Genomic DNA, 15,126 nt, shown 5'->3' with positions numbered 1-15,126 from the left:
AACGAGAAGGCAAACGAATTAAACGTTTTTCTTAGGGTGCTTAAAAAGCAGTGCCTCTGAAAAATTACGACAATTAAGTTTCATGTAGTTGTAGCCTTATTTTTAGATCCATAAAAAGATAATTTCACTACTGCTTAGCAAGTTTACAGTCTCTGTTGGCCGTATAAAAAAAATGAAGGCAATAAAAAATATTGAAGTTTTAGAGAATTATTTAAGATTTTTATTAGATTTGCTCTAATTAGTTAATTTAATCTGTTTTATTATTTAATTTAGATTTAAAATTAAATTATATAGAAATTATTTTATGAGTCGTATCCTAGTTGATCATTAAAAACAATCTTCCCGGCTAATTTTTTTTTTTATAAATAAAATAAACACCAAACAGCAATGAAAAACAACCAGCAAAGATAGATGCTTGGCACTTTAGACCTTTATCACTTTAAACATTTATTCAAGTGCATGTCTGAATTTTATTATGCATGTTTGAACTATGTATGCTTAATGTACGGTTGTTGGTTGAACAAATTTCCCGGTTTAGAACTGGTGTCTTGTGATGTACAGTAATTTATTTATTTATAATGGTAACTGTAATGAAGCAGTTCAACCATCCACCAACATGCACAAGCTAGAGTTCAAGGTTTTTCTTGCAGCAGATACGCAACTTCCAATGACCGACGACCGGTCAAAATATATGTAAAAATAGTTCCTTAACTCTGCTGTAAAGTGAAAATGACACCCTTCTAAGGAATTGTTGATTAACATGGATTTCAATCAGCTGAAGATAAGGACAAGCAAAGATATAAACAAGAGATGGAAAATATATATTATTTACAACTCTAAAGCACGAGCTCAGGAGGGTTTTCTGAACACCATACTTGGCAGAATCTCATACATCTGCACAAATTCTGAAGTAATGGCATCAGCATTTCTCCGACAACCTCACACCTCTAGTTAAAAGACATTCCAGCCCTAATAACCCCGCAATTGGGCATCTCGACTTGTTAAAGGGACATATCGAACAGAAGTTTCACTCCGAACACTGATGGAACCATCCTCCTTCTTGTCAACCACCTTCAAATCCTGAAATATGTTACCAACTGGAATCACCATCCTGCCACCAGGCTTCAACTGATCGAGAAGTGGCTGTGGGATTTCTGGTGCTGCTGCCCCAACATGTATGGCATCATATGGAGCAAACTCTGGCCAGCCTTCTCTTCCATCTACAGATAAAAATAACCATTGAAGCTCAGTTGCTAACATTGTTAAAGCTGATTTCTGTTGAAAATTCATCAGCAGAAGATTCAACTTCTTTCAGCAAACACGTTAAGTTAGCCAAAGAAAAAACTTGCCATGGAAATCCTTTTTTTATGACCTTTACCTACAGGAGCTATGACATTCATAAAAATCTAACAAGAGGACTTCCATATGAATGCCTACTACGATTTGTATAAAATTTAAGGAAATCTCAAGTTACTGTACTGTTACAGCAAGTAGATTAGCACCTACACTCTTCCCTTGGGATACAAAAGAACATTCAAGACAAAAATATTATTTGCAAGGTTGAAACATACCACCAACATGAATTGAGAGGGAACCTTCTTTCAACAATGGGGCAGCTGCGCTTTTCTCAATATTCTTTAAGGAAGAATTAGCCAGCTCTGGAATATGTTCCACACCAACAGCACGACCTTGTGGTCCAACCATCAAAGCAAGGCATGCTGTCAAATACCCAGTCCCTTCAAAAGTAAACAAAGTAAGAAACTCAGGATTTAATTGCAAGCAGAGAGAAATGTTCTAGAACTATAAATGCATGAGTTTCGTTATTCTTAAATTAAGTCTACCCACTACAACCAAGCTAAGCAAGCCCTACTCCCACCCCCTACCACTGTAGAACGAGTTTACAATCAATGATGCCTGCACTCACCCAGAAGCTTTGCACAACTAATGACAATCATCAAGACCATTGGGTTCTATTGACTGTGGTCAACAGCAATTGAAACAATTTAGAAAAAAAAAATGAGCTAATTGAAACAAATTTCTAAAGTTGCTTTGCTTGTTATAGTTCTTAAAACTTTACAAATTCCAGTCCACTTCCTAGTTGAATCAGGATTGTACATCATAGTTCCCTTCCTGTTTCAAAATCCTAGTTAGATCCAACTAGGAATATCAGGTCACAGAATAAGATCTCAAACTTGTTCAGCATCACGACATACAGCATTGTCCGATATTTTTATATGCTTAAAGCCTAGTTATTTCACATCTAAAACTATCATGTTTGTTTGTTAACACTAAGTCTTAAAGAGACCTCTACAAGTAGCCCTTAGAATGAAATTGAGTAATTTATAATGCAGAGATGAAAGGATTAATGGAGATAGGAAGGATGAAAGGGAAAAGCACCTGAGCCAACATCTAGGGCATGCATTCCAGGCTTCAAATTCTCCTCCAACAACTGCAGGCAAGTTGCATGCATATGAGGTGCAGAAATGGTGGCATTGTAACCTATCGCCATGGGACTGTCAACATAAGCTGGAGTACCATCTGGCACAAACAAAGCCCTGTCGATAGTTTCCATTACTTCCGAAACCTTTTTAGAACTGATGACCCCATAATGCTGCAAATGCTCCACCATTGCTTTATTTTTATTGATGCTACTTCCAGACCAGAATCGCTGAAAATTGACAAACAGAATGTTTAAAACAATATTCAAACAAAAAGATGATAACAAAACACGTCTATCAGGATGCATAAAGAACATAATGACAAGTTATGTGCAATGGGAAAAAACACATAAAAGCTCAGTTGTTCCTATATAGAGAAAAGGAACACCATATTCTTGAAAAACAAATTGCTGATATCAGTAGCACAACCAGAGACCATCGAAATAAACACCACTATTTATGATGAAGTCATATGAACGCATTGAAATCAGGTAGATAACAAGGAACTGATATCTCTATAGGAAAAATTTTCTCATGGGTGACCTCCACATTAGAAAAGGCTATGGGCTGACTTTGGAGGTCCAGAACCCCTGGGCTTGGGAAAAATTGTGCATCACTACTATGGAAGTAATTGGCCCCACTAATGAAGGCAAGAAGAACATAGTATGTCCACCCAACTTGAAACATATTTCCCTGAAATCACACGCATCAAACATCCCACAAAGGATTACATTTATTGAGGGCGCATCTCAACAAGTACTTTCACAGCACAATATTATGAATGCAACCAACCTTTGTAATGATTACTAGCAAGACACTCATCTAGAATCTGAAGTCACCATACTTTTTCACATAAGCAAATCCATCAATTCCTACTTTCTACAGCTTTTCAGGACTATTTTTTGGAGATACTTCAAGGAAAAACTCAAACCCCTTGGATTCTATGGTGAAGTACCTAAAAGTATATTTGTTGATCACTCAAGCAGCTAAAGCTGAAATCAACCTGCGTGGGGATATATTTTTGTTGGGGGCAATCGAACTTAAAATAGTCATCCTGAACTTACACACTTAACCACTGCATTGCATTTCCACTTGCATTATAAACAAAGTGATCTAGAACAGCTTAGCTTATTGTTCACCTGTCAGCGAATGAATTTTACTTCGCACTACAAACTTTGACTGCAAAAACCATTCCGCAGCCAATGACCCAGAAATAGAACTTCGGATCATATGAACTCTATTATAAGCAGCATTCATCACAGGATAAATCAAATGTGAACATAGCAATCAATCAATTCAGTGAAAGGGTTATCCTAAAATCACAGGAAAGAATAAATTTTATGGGGAAAAACCCGCATCAACAAATTCTCAGATTGTAGAGATCAACAAAAACTAAACCAAATGGTTATCTTTTGTATTATCTTTTATATATAGATATTCTCAAACCAAGAAAAAAAAATCATAAATTTCTCCTTAAACAAAAACAAAAACACTCATTATTTCACTTTCAAATAACCCACTGATTAACAGTCCAAAAAACAAACAAGTTCCGAAAATATCAAACAAATTCGACAACATAGCTTAAAAAATAAAAAAAATAAAAAAAAAGCTCGCGACTTCGCTTTAATCCAACCACAAAAAACACCCATTTCCTTACTTTAGCAGATAACCAGTTATTTCTGAGCAGCAAGAATACAAAAGGAGAAAAGAGAGAAACCAAAATGGTGCAGGTGTTACCTCCATCCTGAAGAAAAGAGAGTTACCCGTGAGGAGACAATTAAGGTTTGTTGGGAAAAATTTAAAACAGAAGAGAGAGGTAAGTTGAGATGGAATATTGTTACAGCTGCTGCGATGATAAAGATAGCGAAGGAGAGCGGTGTCGTTGTAGTTGTCGGCTAAGAGACGCTTAAGAGGAGGCGAGTAGTTGCGGCAACCATACGCTATGACTCCTGCTGGCAGGGATAGAGAAATAGGCATGAGCAAAAGCGGCCTAGGCATTTTTTTCCCCCTTTCTTTTCAATAATAATAAAAAAGTACACTTGTCAGCTAATTAGCAGGGATGACACGATGGCTGCTTTTGCTGGGGGATTTTGGGCTGGTTTGAGTGTTTATGGGCTTCATATGCCTTGTTGGGTCCTTGGTGATTACTTGTAGTATTTTTTTATGATAATGTATTTTTTATTTATATTTATTTTTTATTATTTTAGCATATTTTTTACTTTGACTAAGGTCATTCCTAGTATAGGAGATTATTAATTTCACTCCATATTTATTACAAGTGATACCTGAAGCCAGCATTGTTGGCAATAACTCTAAACAAAATAAAGCCAAATTAATGGTAAATAAGTAAATGTGTTTTTTTTCCGGGTTAGTTTTTGAATTATATATTTTATTAAATATGATTTTATTTTTTTTATTTTTTTTGCTTTATTATATTAATTGCATCGATTTCTTGCATAAATATTCAAATTTTGAACCTAGAAAATATTTAAAAAGGGAAATTTAAAAGCATTTTTATAACTATTGTCGCTTAATATATAGAAATCTGATTGATGCTGGCTACTAACATCCTTTTCATTATAAATTGCAAGTATGCATTACCACATAGCAAACCTACTTAATATTCTATAAGCAACAATATTGAATATTCATTGGTGAGATGTGAAGAGAATAGTGGGTGAGGGGCTCTTGTACATTCACCATATTATATAATATATGTATATATAGAAAAAATAATTAATCTCAGGGGATAGGTTTGAAAGTGGTTTGCTTTTCTCATTGTTTTTTCTTTTAAAAAAAAATAATCTTAACGTTAGCATAGAATTTATTCCTTTAAATACATCATAAAAGAGAATTATTTTTAAAATATATCAAAATAAAGACTTAGTTTTAATAAATATTATATACTTCACCATGCTTTTGCAGGTCAAATATTTATATATATATATATATAAAATAAATATATATGTAAATTTTTATGATATATTTTTATATATAAAAAAAATTAAAATAAAATCAAGACATGTATTTAATTGAGTTCAATAATTTTTTATATATAATTATTTTTTTATAAAATAAAAAGGTGGCGAAATATCAAAGTGATTTGAAAAAAAAATCAAATAAAAAAAATTATATTGATGCAATTAATAATCAAATAAATATTAAATAATAAAATTGAAAAAAAATTCATCTGTAATAGGTAAAAAAAAATTGTTTGATCTCTATTTAAGTGAATCAAATGAATGTGTTAATGTGTTAATAATTTTTTTGTATTTATTATCATAAATTATTCTTAATTTATTTAATTATATATATATATATTAATTTATAATTAAGAATTTTTTAATAAAAAATCATTTAAATATTTATTATTTTTTATAAAAATAAAAAAAATTATTTAACCCTAAAGCAATAATAGGTCCAATTACTAATGAATGGTAAAGAGATTTTAAATGCGTTTGGAAACACAAATAGATTTATATTTTAAAAATTTTAATTTTTTTATATCTTGAATAATTTTAATGTGCTGATTTTAAAAATAATTTTTAAAAATAAAAAATATTATTTAATTATATTTAATATAAAAATATTTTCAAAAGCAACACCAATTATATTTTTAAATATATATTTTTATTTTTTTTATTTTTAATTATACATGAAAGAAATAAACTTATCCATCTGGCAATGGATGTTGAGAGCCTTAAACGGACGGACGCAACTTGAGAAGGGAGGGGCCATGGGGCCCATGTGGTCTGTGGCTTAAGGCTGCTTAAAGACTTTTCGCAGTCCGTGTTTGATTGGACCGGCCGGAAAAGCAAGACCTGTTGACCTGAAGACTTCCATGAAGCTTCCCCCTTTGATTATTTTGGCCCTTAAACGTGTAGAATAAGCTCACCGTAAATGAAGAGGAAATGACGGGTGTTTTCTTAAGCATTTAGAAAATTATTAATTTGAGTTTTTTATTATTCTAAAATAACCCTAACTACTGAGATTATTAAGATCCTTCCTTTTGAGACAGGGGACGTGGATTAAAATTTTAATAGACTTGGTTTCGGTGCAATCACATACACACAAATCTGCTAATTTCAAAATATGGGTAATCATTATTTTTTATTTAAAAATATATTAAAATAATATTTTTTTTATTTTTAATAATTTATTTTTAATAATAATAAATTAAAAAGATCTAAAAATATAAAAAAAATTATTTAAAATAAAAAATTATTTTTAAAAAAAAAATTAATCATATAAACAAACATATTGTAAATCAATTCTTTATAAAATCAAATTAATTGCGAAATTTTTTCAAACGACACGGAGTGTCCCAGAAACAATGACACTATAAGTCAATTTGTTGTGAAATTAAATTAATTGAGAAACAACTTGTCAATGCATGTGGGATATTAAATATTCAGTACTAGTAATCTTGTCTCTACTGGTGCCCACATAATTCTAATTACAATAATGTGAGTGCAAATATTAATAGGTTGATGGTAGTATAATTATAGCCTGAAATAATAGACTACGTGATTAATGAAATTTATTCCCTTCTTTGATTTTTTAAATCCAAACATTAAAGCGATCAATCTAGAAAAAGCTCATATTTTGAATATCTAAAAATTTATATGAATAAAGATAATTTTTGTTTGTTGATGTGGAATAATTATCCTGGAATTTTATAGATCAAATTGACAAATATAAACTATCTAAAAAACACGTTCAAATAATTAATCTGATTTAAAATAATAATAATAAAATATTCAACCATGAATGAGGCTCAAAATATTTGATAAAGATTCCTGAAAGTGTTTTCTTGTAAAACTATTTTCATTCATTTAACTGTTGAATCTCTTGAAATTATGTTTAAAAATTGCTATTTTGGCTATTTTAGTTATTTTCCTCTATATTTTTAGATTTTAATTATTTCTTCCTTTCTTAGTTTGTGTTTTTTATATTGGTAAGTTATTAGAACTCCTGTATAAATAATTGTTTTTTATTATGCAAACTATTATTTAGATTGAATAAAAAACATTAAAGAATTTTCTCCACATAATTAGATTGTAATCCTGGGGCTTGGGAACCCTAATTTTTTCTTCATTATACATTGCATAAGGTCAGAGCAAATCAATAACCAAATCGATAATGAGCTATAAAAAGTATCATGGGGTAATTGGTGGCAACCATTTTCATAAAGGTGATAAGGGGATACAAGTTATTTGAAATAATTTAGGTATCCATTCAATAGTGATAACAAGCAATCAATCTAAGTAAGCTACTATAGGCTCCAGCCATGATAAAAATTGACCCTAAGCAATCCCTGACAAGGATAACTAAAAGAGAAATAATCTCTATGTTAAACAAACTCTCATAAACATGTTATAAATTTATTCAAGAATAACATAGATCTAATGTGTATCCTGAGATGAAACTTATGGGGTTGAATATAAGGAATGAAAGTCCAAAGAAGGTTTAAAATTATATCTGGAGAAGTGTTATGAACTTGATAATGAAGGTGAATATGAGGATGATGATGGTTAGACTTATCTGGTAAGACTTTTACTACTAACATTAAAAGCTGATAACAAGATCCAATGACATAAGTTTTTTCATACCAAATACATGATAAACTAACATGTTTTTATCTTATTCTTAATAGCGATAGCTGTGCGAATATTATTATTAGGGACATAGTTGTTAAATTGGGTTTGAATATTAAAAAACATCATAAACCTTACATTATAGGATGGATTAAAGAGATATCAATGTAAAAGTAATTTAAAGATGTAAAGTTTGTTTTTTTTTAGAAAAATATAAGGACAAAATTTACTGTAATATAGTTGATATGAATACTTATAACTTGTTATTTGATAGGACATGACAGTACGCAGTAAATGTATGGCATTAAAGATAATAAAACATTTATAAGTTTGTTAAGGATGAGATTTATTTTATTTTGATACATCTAAAGGGAGATTCTCAACCAAAAGAGGCAATACATTTCTTATTATTACTCAATATTTATTAGAAATTGAAGTAAACTTGAATGAGATAAATGAGGTAGCTAACATAACAATAAAGGTCCTTAAAGTTGTTGAACTTTTATTACAAAAGTTTCAAGATGTCATTCTAAATGAGCTACTCAATGAGTTACCTCCTATACATGATATTTAACACAATGTTGATGTGATACCAAAGACTAGTCTTATGAATTTACCTCATTATAAGATGAGTATAAAATGAAGGGAGCTATTAAGGGAATTTTTTTTTTATAAGAATTGCTTTTAAAAAGGAAATTCTATGATGTCCATGCTTTACTAACACTAAAGAAGGATTGTAGTTGATGTATATGTGTTAATAGTCATACCATCAATAAAATTATTATAGGATACAGGTTTTCAATTCTATGATTGAATGACATATTAGACTAGTTATGTGGTGCAATAATTTTTTCAGAGTTTGACTTAAGAAGTGGATACGATCAAATTTGAAGTCGATTAAAGGAGGAGTGAAAAAAGACTTTTAAGATAAAGAAGGGGTTGTATGAGTGGCCAAGGATGTCATTCAGGTAAACAAATACACTAAGCATATATTATGAAGTTGATAAGAAAGGTTTTGTGACCTTTCATACATAAATCCATCGTGTTTTATAGTGATGATATACTTGGGTTTAATTATTATGAAACAGATCATATTGATCACTTAAAAAGTGTTTTGAAGATGTTGCTGAAAAATAAATTACATGGAAATTTAAAGAAATGTAGCTTTATGACCTGTAAGCTATTATTCTTAGGTTTTATAGTAAGAGACGAGGGAGTTAAAATTGATTGGCCTATACCTAATATAATCAGTGATGCGTGAAGTTTTTATAATTTAGCTATTTTTGTAAGAGATTTATTTGAATTTCAGTTGCATTGTGGCATTGATCACTAAATGTTTGAAGAACGAAGTTTTAATGGGGTGAGGAAGAAGAACGAAGTTTTAACTTAATAAAGAGGAAGATATACAATGCTTTGGTTCTTGTTTTAACCTAACTTTGAAAAACTATTTGAGGTTGAATATAGTCGGTATTAGAGGAGTTTTTTTTCTAGAAAAAATGTCTTGTAACCTGTTTTAGTAAGAAGTTAAATGAAACTTGCTTAAAATGGATTACTTATGATAAAGAACTCTATGTTATAGTAATGACTTTGAAAATATAAGAGCATTATTTGATTAATATAGATTTTATCTTGTACTTAGATCATAAAGCTTTAAAGCTTTTGAATAGCTAGAAGAAAATTAGTATGGATATTATAGCCAGATGAATCACATTCCTTTAAAAGTTTAGTTTAGTTTAAAGCACAAAGTAAGAATTTAAATTAAAGTGATTGATGTATTAAGTAAGCAAGTTGTTATAATAATAACTGTTCATAATGATATTTTAGATTTTAAGTATCCAAAGGAGTTATACGCTGAAGATGTTAATTTTCAAGAGATATAAAAAAAGTGTTCTAATAGTTGAGTACATGATGGTTACTTAAAGAGAGATAATTAATTATATATCCCTTGTATATCTATACACATATAACTAATTCAAAACTTGCATGGTAGTAGAATAAATGGTCATAGAAGAAGAGACATAACAATATCAACCTTGAAGGATAAATATTATTAGTCTTAACTCAAACCTGATGCAATCAAATTTGTTCAAAGTTGTTTTACTTGTCAAACAATTAAGAAGCAATCACAGAACATTGGTTTATAAATGCTTTTACATATACTTTAACATATTTGAAAGGATATTTTCAAGGATTTTCTGTTAGACCTTTCATGAACTTAATAAGATATGAATTATGTTTTTTGTTGTTGTGGATATATACCTAACGATGGCATAATTATACCTTGCAAGAAGAATACAAATGCAATCAAAGTGGCTAGGTTGTTTTTCAGTGAGATAGTAAAGTTGTATGGTGTTCTCAAGTCCATCTTATTTGATAGAGATATTAGGTTTCTTAGTAACTTTTGGCCAACTTTATAGAAAATACTTTATTTCTCTTTGAAGTTTAATAATACTTCTTATCCATAAATTGATAGTCAAACATAGTCTTTAAATATAACTTTAGGTAATATGATATATAGAATTTATAAAGATAAGCCTAAATAGTGGGATGTTGTTTTAGTTTAGATAAAATTTGCTTACAACAATTCCAAACATAATAGTATTAATAAGACACCATTTAAGATTATATACACGAAACCTTTAAATCATGTACTTGATCTACACTTATTGCCTAAAGTTGTAAGGATTAGTAAGCTAATAGAGAACTTGGTTGATCAAGTGTAACCACTACATTAAAAGGTCAGAAAAAAACTTAAAGAAATAGTTACTAGAAATAAGCAAGAAGCAAACAAGCACAATCCAGTTAAATTATTTAAAGAATGGGACGTGTTAATGGTTTTGTTGTGCAAACAAGTTTTTCTAGTAGGCACCTATAATAAGTTGAAGATAAAGAAGTGCAAGTCGTATAAGGTGCTAAAGAAAATAAATAATAATGCTTATGTTATTGATCTTTTAAATAACTTGACATATTCAAAATTTTTAATATTATCAACCTTTAAAAGTACTTTTCAGATACCGAACTAAACTTTAGAAAGAGTTTTTCTCAAGTGAAGGAGATTGATATGGAACAATTATACTAAGATTTTATGGATCAAATTAACAAACAAAACTGGTAAAAAAAAATCCAAACGAGTATCCTGATTTAAAATAGCAACAACAAAAGATTCAATTGATGGATCGATATAATTTTTTTTAAGAGATTCTTGAGGTTGCTTGGTTAAGGCATGTTAGTTAGTTGCTCATTAGACTGTTGGATCTTTTAAAATTAGTCACAAAAGTTGTTGTTTTGGCCTTTTTAATTACTTTTCTACCTGATTTTGAATTTTAATTATTTGTTTCCTATTTAGTTTATATTTCTTATTTAGGTTGGTTATTAAAACTCCTATATAAATAGTTGAGGTGTTTTTTTTATTATGCAAAATATTATTTAGATTTAATAAATATATCAAATAATTTTTTTTAGATTTCTTTATAGTTTATTTTGTAATTTTAGGGCTTGAAAACCTATTTTTATCTTCATTATATGTTGCATAATTTATCTTTGTAGTTGAAAAAACTTTTTATTTTCACTATAATTTTAAAAGTTGTTTGCTAATACAAAAAATTTATGGAGATGACCTTGGATTGTGATGAAATTTTTAGTTTGAGAAAACATCTTTTTATCCAATCCGAACTTATCTTTTTATTTTTAAGTTTTACTTAAAATTTTCTATTTATTCAGGTTGGTTGAGGTCGATATCTATAAAATTCAAGTGAAATTGTCATTCCTAACTCACATATATATACAAGCTAAATATTACTATTTATCAAATTTTATAAGCAAGATTTTTAAATTTATTATTTAATGATTGTAAAAATAAAATAAAGGCATTCCTTAACCATTATATTAAACTTTGAAAATTGTTAGAAACAATATTAACAATATAAGGCTATATTATTTCCAAGGTAATAATTTTGTTTTATTATTATATTGGTTATGTATCAAATTTTCAATGAATAAGTTTGTTTCAAGTATTTACTTGTACGTGGTCTCTCAAATATTTTAAAATTGTTATTTATTTAATAATATATCTAATCAAACACTTTTATAATCTAACCTTTTCAATATAAATATTTTATAAATTCATTTTTTATATAAAAATAAAAATATTATTATTTATTAGGTGGACTTTGTCAGGAGAAAAAATAAAATAAAAAATCGGAAATGTCTTAATAGCGAAGTGCTGCATGCTTACAATTTTCTCAAAGTAGTCTTACCAAGTGGTAGCTTAAAATTCCTGGCAATAACTTCAAAAACATTTATCTTGATCTTCAAGTTTGAAGTTCCATATATTTAATTACAAGGATTTTCTGGTCAATAATATTAATTATATGAAAAAATGTTTAGTAAAATTCCAGTGAGATCAAGGCACAAAAATCAAATGCCATGGCCCTACTGTCCCTGTTTTTCCACACGGTGTGCGCTTATAAAACAAGACATCTACGTATTTGTCTCCGGCCTCCATATGGAGATTTCAAACAAGACTGCCGCATCGTGAAATCTCACAACCCACCACCATTTCCCGGCCTGAAAGCACCCAGAAATGGCCGTTCTTCACCAGAAACACCACCTCTTCTTCAATCTCTTTCTCCTATCTCTCCTCCTTCCCACTTATGCAAGATTAAACCTTGACCATTCAGACCTCAAAGCCTTCTCAATCATCCAGAAAGACTTGGGTATCAACGGTCAACGCAGCTCCTCCTCTACACCATGCAACACCCTTGGGGTGTTTTGTGAGAGGAGGCTCTCTCCCAACGGCACCTATGTGCTCAAAATCACAAGACTCGTCTTTAAGTCTCAGCGGCTCACCGGGTTCTTGTCCCCGGCAATTGGACGGCTGTCCGACCTCAAAGAGCTCTCATTAACCAACAACCAACTCGTTGACCAGCTCCCTGCTCAAATAGTCGACTGCAAGAAACTAGAGATTCTTGAGCTTGGAAACAACAAGTTTTCAGGTGAGGTTCCCTCTGAATTATCATCAATTGTTAGTCTTCGAGTTCTTGATCTCTCTAGCAATTTATTTTCTGGGAATTTGAGTTTCTTAAAGCATTTCCCCAACCTGGAAAGTCTCTCTCTTGCGAATAATCTCTTCACTGGAAAATTTCCAATGTCTATACGTTCGTTTCGCAATCTCCAGTCCTTCGACTTCTCTGGGAACAGTTTTCTTGAAGGACCTGTGCCAGTGATAAGAAAAAGTGAATCCTCAAGGCCCCAATACCCAAAACGTTATATTTTGGCGGAGAACACGTCAAGTACAAAATCAAGGAATACTTCTGGAACCAAAAATTACAACCTAGCTCCAGCTCCTGGACCATCAGCAGCAACGTCACACAAGCACAAGAAAGGCAAAAGGAAGCTTGCCGGTTGGCTCCTTGGATTTCTTGCCGGGTCAGTAGCTGGGAGTTTATCTGGGCTTGTGTTTTCATTGTTGTTTAAGATAGTATTGGCAGCAGTAAAAGGCGGAGGGAGAGATGGAGGGCCTGCAATATTTAGTCCATTGATCAAAAGAGCAGAGGATTTAGCTTTCTTGGAAAAAGATGATGGGCTTGCAGACTTGGAAGTCATTGGGAAAGGTGGATGTGGAGAAGTTTACAAAGCTGAGCTGCCAGGAAGTAACGGCAAAATGATTGCCATAAAAAAGATTATTCAGCCTCCGAAGGATGCTGCCGAGTTGACTGAAGAAGATAGTAAGCTTCTACACAAGAAAATGAGACAAATCCAGTCAGAGATCAATACCGTCGGCCACATTCGGCATCGAAACCTTCTTCCTCTTCTAGCTCATGTGTCTCGTCCTGATTGTCATTATCTTGTATATGAATTAATGAAAAACGGAAGTCTACAAGATGCGTTGAATCAAGTTACTGAAGGGAGAAGAGAATTGGACTGGTTAGCTCGCCACAGAATTGCAGTAGGAGTAGCATCGGGACTTGAGTACCTTCACTTGAGCCATAGTCCACGGATCATTCATAGAGATCTCAAGCCTGCAAATGTACTTCTCGACGACAGCATGGAAGCTAGAATTGCCGATTTTGGACTTGCAAAAGCAATGCCAGATGCCAAAACACATATCACAACTTCTAATGTTGCAGGAACAGTGGGGTACATAGCACCAGAGTACCACCAAACGCTCAAATTTACAGACAAGTGTGACATATACAGTTTTGGAGTGGTGCTTGGGGTATTGGTGATGGGAAAGCTTCCATCTGATGAGTTTTTTCAAAACACTCGTGAAATGAGTTTGGTTAAGTGGATGAGAAATATAATGACTTCGGAGAATCCAAGACAAGCTATTGATCCAAAGCTGATGGGCAATGGGCTAGAGGAGCAAATGCTGCTGGTTCTGAAAATTGCTTGCTTCTGCACTATTGATGACCCAAAACAGAGGCCAAATAGTAAGGATGTTAGGTGCATGTTGTCACAAATCAAACACTAGTTGAGCATGGAAGGCAAGGATGTGTAAGAAATCAATAATAATGCTGTTTAATTATTTGTTTCGAACTTGTGTTAAGAATTATCAACAAGTTTATATACAAGGAAGCCTATAAAATGTTTTTCTATATTATCGTTTGTCTACATACACAAATTAAGCGTGTTCAATCTGAATTGCATATAACATAAATGAAAGGCTCTTGCTAGTTCATGCTTATATCAAAGTCTGGCACAAATCCTCTGACTTATCCCAAACAAGACGCTGCCATGGTCAATTCTCTTCAGTATACATAGAAAACTCGTTCACCATACATAGATAATAACCTTGACGATCAGGGGAATTTGCTGTGATAAGAAGAGAAACAGGGGAAGGATATGATTTATGCACACAAAGCAGAGCTCTAAGGTAAGAAGTAAGCCCTTGATATGACATTATGAAACGTGAAAGAAAGAAAAAATCTATAAATCTCGATTACAAATTCCGTATAGCACGTAATGCGTCTGCGTAGATTCTGAAGATGGCAAGGACAAGACTGGAACCTGAATCTTTCTCTTCTCTCTCTGCTTAGCAGGGAAGAATGATACAAGATTAGGCGTTTTTATAGTGTATGGTTCCATGCTTG

At 31.5% G+C, this 15,126-nt stretch overlaps 2 protein-coding genes across 5 annotated transcripts; one reads left to right on the top strand and one right to left on the bottom strand.

The window, feature by feature from the left end:
* Positions 1–576: 576 nt before the first annotated feature.
* LOC105111843 (protein-L-isoaspartate O-methyltransferase 1) lies at positions 577–4,499 on the bottom strand. 4 transcript variants are annotated; one of them, XR_839665.1, is made up of 6 exons: positions 4,176–4,499; positions 2,982–3,131; positions 2,398–2,668; positions 1,572–1,736; positions 876–1,220; positions 577–716 (listed from the first exon to the last, which is right to left on the bottom strand). XR_839665.1 is itself a non-coding variant. In XM_011007305.1 (5 exons), exons 1-5 carry the CDS (start codon positions 4,434–4,436, stop codon positions 970–972), a joined length of 1,098 nt encoding a protein of 365 aa, XP_011005607.1. In that variant the 5' UTR covers positions 4,437–4,499; the 3' UTR covers positions 691–969. The 4 variants fall into 4 exon arrangements, 3 of the variants coding, with proteins under 3 accessions (XP_011005607.1, XP_011005608.1, XP_011005609.1); XM_011007305.1 differs by having other exon boundaries at positions 691–1,220; XM_011007306.1 differs by lacking the exon at positions 2,982–3,131 and having other exon boundaries at positions 691–1,220.
* Positions 4,500–12,510: 8,011 nt separating this feature from the next.
* Positions 12,511–14,671, top strand: LOC105111842 (leucine-rich repeat receptor-like serine/threonine/tyrosine-protein kinase SOBIR1). Its single transcript, XM_011007303.1, has one exon. The coding sequence runs from the start codon at positions 12,618–12,620 to the stop codon at positions 14,505–14,507; it is 1,890 nt and encodes a 629-aa protein (XP_011005605.1). The 5' UTR covers positions 12,511–12,617; the 3' UTR covers positions 14,508–14,671.
* The last annotated feature ends 455 nt before the right edge of the window (positions 14,672–15,126 follow it).

The sequence above is a fragment of the Populus euphratica genome, unplaced genomic scaffold (assembly GCF_000495115.2).
Source record: "Populus euphratica unplaced genomic scaffold, PopEup_1.0 scaffold313.1, whole genome shotgun sequence".
Taxonomy (NCBI): Eukaryota; Viridiplantae; Streptophyta; class Magnoliopsida; order Malpighiales; family Salicaceae; genus Populus; species Populus euphratica.
This window is presented reverse-complemented; position numbering and strand designations above follow the sequence as displayed.

Excerpts from the sequence above, each read along its gene's own strand:
- LOC105111843 (XM_011007305.1), bottom strand. The coding sequence starts at position 4,436 with ATGCCTAGGCCGCTTTTGCTCATGCCTATTTCTCTATCCCTGCCAGCA. Across the intron at positions 3,132-4,175 it reads CTCTTTTCTTCAGGATGGAG|GGAAATATGTTTCAAGTTGG; the intron begins GTAACACCTGCA and ends GTGTGATTTCAG. Across the intron at positions 2,669-2,981 it reads TAGCCTTTTCTAATGTGGAG|CGATTCTGGTCTGGAAGTAG; the intron begins GTCACCCATGAG and ends GTCAATTTTCAG.
- LOC105111842 (XM_011007303.1), top strand. The coding sequence starts at position 12,618 with ATGGCCGTTCTTCACCAGAAACACCACCTCTTCTTCAATCTCTTTCTC.